General features: G+C 38.8%; 1 protein-coding gene across 1 annotated transcript; it reads left to right on the top strand.

The window, feature by feature from the left end:
- Positions 1 to 296: 296 nt before the first annotated feature.
- On the top strand, positions 297 to 2,774 carry hmgb2a (high mobility group box 2a). Its single transcript, XM_026944471.3, has 5 exons — positions 297 to 446; positions 1,215 to 1,373; positions 1,689 to 1,837; positions 1,953 to 2,127; positions 2,213 to 2,774. The coding sequence occupies exons 2-5, from the start codon at positions 1,227 to 1,229 to the stop codon at positions 2,378 to 2,380; spliced, it is 639 nt and encodes a 212-aa protein (XP_026800272.1). The 5' UTR covers positions 297 to 446; positions 1,215 to 1,226; the 3' UTR covers positions 2,381 to 2,774.
- Positions 2,775 to 5,040: the final 2,266 nt, after the last annotated feature.

A 5,040-nucleotide genomic window follows, 5' to 3' on the forward strand; every position in this document is an offset into this window, starting at 1 on the left:
CACTGCTATGGAAACATTCGTCATTCAACGTAACCGCCAGAGTTTTTAAAATCCATCCCTCAGCCAATCGTAAAACACAACGATTTAATCGTCATCTGTTGTCCGAATCCTAAATCTCATCGTGCTCACTGTATAAGTGCACTAGATAGGGTGCATCTTCACTATTACGTAATGCACTACGTATTCGATCTGGGCTCGTTTTGGAACCCAGCCTGGGTGTTAACCGTTTATTCTCTTAGGGACGTGGGCTACGTGTTGTTGCATCCAGCAGCCAATAGGAACAACGCGTTCTATTTTTGAACGCTTTCCAGCCAATCAGATTGAGGCTTCGAGGGAGGAGCCGTTGGTGCACTCTGATCAAGTTTGTACGCCCTGCACCACATACAAAACAGCACCTGAGAGAAGTTCTGCTTGTACTGAACTGAGTGAATATTCAACACGTACAGGTGAGTTTACAACCTATAGAGCTGTAAATACATATAAATAGATATATAAAAAAATTTATTACTGCATTGCATTGCTGAAAACCGAGTTTGTGTGTTTACTGTGTTTTTTTTCTCCTGATAGTTTAAAAAAAAAAAAAAAAAAAGGCAAGCCAGGGATTTTCTTGCTATTTTTAAAAGTATATAGACTTGTATGTTTAACTTGCAAACATAAACAAGTATATATAAATAAATTAAATCGAGTTGTACGGTTAAAACATTTTTTTGTTTAGTTTTATATGTGTATTCAAGTTTAACGTTGTAGTTTAGTGAGAAAGAGAGAGAGAGAGAGAGAGCGCGCGCGCGCCGTACAGTGCTGAGGTAAAAAAAAAAAAAAAAAAACTCGGTTAGCATTGTGGCTAACGAAAGTCGCGCCAAAGTCAAGCTAGCAGTTTTAAAACGTAAAAAAAACACACACATGAAAAAAAAAGGTGCTATTTCAACAACATGGATGTTAAATCTAGCTTTTACAAACGCGTAATTTTTTCCTGAACAGGCTGTAGAGTTGCTCGTCAGCAGTTTAGGCGGGAAATAAAAATGGAGGGCTGTTTATTGTTCTGAGGAAACGGAGCAGGAACTCGATCGGATTAAACCAGTTTAGACCTGCGCCTCTGCGCCTCAGTGACGTTACCAAACGACTTGTTTTCGTGTGTGCTTTGGCGTGTGTGTGTTTCTGTTCGTTTAACCAAACTTTTTAATAACAATAATAATTTTTTTTTTACACATTTCCAGACTTTGAAAGTTATGGGGAAAGATCCGAATAAGCCGAGAGGGAAGACTTCGTCCTACGCCTTCTTTGTGCAGACATGCCGGGAGGAGCACAAGAAGAAGCACCCGGACACGGCGGTCAACTTCTCCGAGTTCTCCAAGAAATGCGCCGAGAGATGGAAGGTGAGCAGTTTAAACTGAACAAGCAAAAAAAAAACCACACAAATGTAGTTTTTACATATATATATAGCGTGTGTGGTGAGCAGGAAGCTTGCTCTCCTTTGAGTCATTTGGGATTGAGGTCATGTTTTTGTTTTTAATTCCTGGTTGGTTCTTATGAGTTGCTTTGCTCCAGAGCGCCCCCTAGTGTCCATGTACTAACTAACTAACTAAAATAAATAAATAAATAAATATCCAGGACTTAGAGAAAGAGGAAATGATTCATATATAATTGTGGTGAAATTGATGTTTGCTTTCCTAATTCCTTCCTTCCATCAGACCATGTCTCCTAAGGAGAAATCAAAGTTTGAGGAAATGGCCAAAAACGACAAGGTACGTTACGACCGGGAGATGAAAAACTACGTGCCACCCAAAGGCGCAAAGAAAGGGAAGAAGAAGAAGGACCCGAACGCACCCAAGAGACCACCGTACGTTTAACGTCTATAATCTTTTATTTATACCTTTTTATAAATACATTGATTAATCTTAATCAATAAACATACAGGATTGTTTGAGGAAATTTTTTTTTGGTTCTCTGTGCAGATCTGCATTCTTCATCTTCTGCTCTGATCACCGGCCAAAGGTGAAGAGCGAGAACCCGGGCATCTCTATCGGTGATGTTGCGAAGAAGCTGGGTGACCAGTGGTCCAAACTATCAGCCAAGGATAAAACTCCGTACGAGCAGAAGGCCATGAAGCTGAAGGAGAAATACGAGAAGGTATGGGTTTTTTTTTAAAGAAGACATGTTTTAGACAGATTTGTTACACTTCCTATGTTCCTGACGTGACATTTCTGAACTTCAGGACATTGCTGCGTACCGCGCCAAGGGAGGAAAGACAGACGGTGCGAAGAAAGGCGGACCAGGGCGGCCAGCGGGCAAGAAGGCAGAAGTCACAGATGATGACGATGAAGACGAGGATGAAGAGGATGAGGAGGAAGACGACGACCTGGATGATGACGACGACGAGTAAATTTATCAGGAATTTTGTGTTGATTTGTTTGCAAAGCAATGTGAAAAGCGTTTCTTTTTAAAAAAATAAATAACTTTTTTTTTTTTTTTTTTTCAAAACATGTACAGAGATGTGTATAGATGAAATACATATTCAGGTCATGTACTGTTTTGTAAATTTAACAGTCGGTTTTGTTAAGCACTGCCTCTTTTTTTTTTTTTTTTTTTTTTTTTTTTTTTAAATATCTCAAGCTGTGGTTTCTCTCTTGTCTCTATGAAATTTGTTTCCACTGGCATTGTAAGGAAAAACGAGGAACACGGATGTGTAGTTTAATCCTCAAAACAATTTTTTAGACGTTGAGCTTTGAAATATTGTGTAGACGTTTTTTATAATAAAATTTTGTATATTATGATAAGATGGTTTCTTGACTGAGTTTTGTTGTAACTGCACTCGCGATATCTTTCTGTGATCGACGTCTCACAGGAATCAACAAATCACTAAATACATCAGATATTTCAATATAAACATTTTACAGTTTTCTTCAAGTAGGCAAGTTGTCCAAAAATGCGAACACTGCTAATGTTCCTTAACTGAAAGTGAGTTTCTCAGACTATCAGTATGCGTAACTGAATGTTTTAGCCTCAACACTCTTGCAGTAACACTTTAATACTCTGATCTAGTTCAAGTCCTTAACCATGTGAGATCGATATGGATCCATATCATTAGAGTTCAACTTTCATACCCTGATCCTCGACAACCTTTTATCCTGCACAGTTTAGTGTTTTCTCTGCTCTAACACACCGGATTTAACTAAAACTAATTAATATTCGTTCCTGAATTCGATCAGGTGTGTTAGAGCACCGTTAAAGTGCGCAGGGTGCTACAATGTACAGCACCCCATCGTACAGCGGTTTCCTAAACCACAGAATCCCAACCTTGGTCCTGGAGTTACCCCAAGACCCCAGTTTCTGACACATTGTGGATTTTTTTATATTTGATTTAACTCAGGAAGGGCTGTTAATTAGCTGATTAGTTAAATCAGGTGTGTGGGAAATGCTAAAATGTGTAGGACAGAAGGTTCTCTAAGACCAGGTCTGGGAACCTGTGCCCTAAACAGCTCACAATGCAGCATCTGGTAAAATTATATGCAATAAGCTCCCAAGGTGACCGTCCTTGATCATTTATATTATTCTATTAGACTGTGTCCCAACTGTGACACTAAACCTATCTATCTATCTATCTATCTATCTATCTATCTTTAAGAAGTCTGAACCAGTTCTCATGCTTCCTAAAAAGATTCTACATAGAACCTTTAAGGATCCCCTTCCAGAGGAACAATCGAAGAACCCTACAATTAAAGCCAAATTGAATCTAATTGCGATTAAAAAATAAATAAATAAATAAATAAGAAGTGGGACTCGATACCATCTGCATCAACAAGGATGTCTCAAGGCTAATCCTTCTGGTTACTGATTTAAGTTCCCTTAAATTATGCTTTAAACAGCAAGGAGGCCATTGAAGGAAAAACTAATTCAGAGAAAGTTTCAGAGAATCTTAGATGGACAGATAACCATATAACCAAATAAATAAATAAATAATGCCTCCATCACCTAGCAGTGGAGGCATATAAAAAACCAAAAAAACTCTGGCTTCAATAAATTGTTGTAAAGATTTAAATAATTATATAGTCGATATTTAATTATATCCAATATTTAAATAGTTGAAAGTTGCTGTTTCTGAAAGAAATCTTTATTGGGGAGATTTTTTTTTTATTTTCCTGCAAATAAGTTTAAGAATCCCAGAGAGAGAGAATATTTATTAAGCTTCCCTTTACCCTGTTCAGTGGAAAGGGACCACTACTGACCAGATAACATCTGAACGCTGGATCGCCCTCAGCAGCACATAATCCTTCAGCGGGTGTGTGAGTACGGTGCTTCTGAAGCTGTAGGTGAGATCTTCAGTTTGAAGTCTTACACATGTACACTATGTCAAAAAGTTTGACCATCACACCCATATGTGGGCCCTCCATGGTGTGCTAAGGTTGGAGTGGAAGAACTCGAGTGTCCTGCACAGAGCCCTGACCTCAACCCCACTGAACACCTTTGGGATGAACTGGAATGCCGACTGCACCCCAGACCTCCTCACCATCCCAACATCAGCGCCTAACAGCAGAGGGAATAAATCTGGAATGGGATTTTCAACAACCACAGATGGATGTGATGGTCAGGTGTCCATATGCAGATACGGTTTTATATGGTACATCCTGTCTTGCATGTAACCAGAAAAAAAAAAAAAACATGGTACTCTGAAATGTAGTCACATTCCTCAGGGGAAGGGAAAAAAAAAAAACAAAACAAAATGGTTTAATATATAAGAAAATGTACATATTAAATTCAATTTATACAACTTGCTGCTCTGCAGTTCATGAACACGCTATAAGCGCTGTTAGTGTTTGCTGTTGTAGCGGAGGGCGACGCCGGCTCTATAACCACTTATTAATTAGCTTTTATTCCAGTGTGTGTGTGTGTGTGTGTGTCATATATTGTGTGTGTGTGTGTGTGTGTGTGTGTGTGTGTGTCATATATTCAGACAGGAAGCACCGGCATATTAAGCTTTCATTCCCTCTTACTGAACATTTGAATCCATTCCAATAACGAACTCATATCTGTTTACACAACGAG

The sequence above is a fragment of the Pangasianodon hypophthalmus genome, chromosome 3 (genome assembly GCF_027358585.1).
Source record: "Pangasianodon hypophthalmus isolate fPanHyp1 chromosome 3, fPanHyp1.pri, whole genome shotgun sequence".
NCBI classification, from domain to species: Eukaryota; Metazoa; Chordata; class Actinopteri; order Siluriformes; family Pangasiidae; genus Pangasianodon; species Pangasianodon hypophthalmus.

What these genes read in the sequence shown, in the direction of transcription:
- hmgb2a (XM_026944471.3), top strand. Translation starts at nt 1,227, where the DNA reads ATGGGGAAAGATCCGAATAAGCCGAGAGGGAAGACTTCGTCCTACGCC. An exon ending in AACGCACCCAAGAGACCACC is followed by an intron (nt 1,838 to 1,952) that starts GTACGTTTAACG and finishes TTCTCTGTGCAG; the next exon opens with ATCTGCATTCTTCATCTTCT. An exon ending in TGAAGGAGAAATACGAGAAG is followed by an intron (nt 2,128 to 2,212) that starts GTATGGGTTTTT and finishes TCTGAACTTCAG; the next exon opens with GACATTGCTGCGTACCGCGC.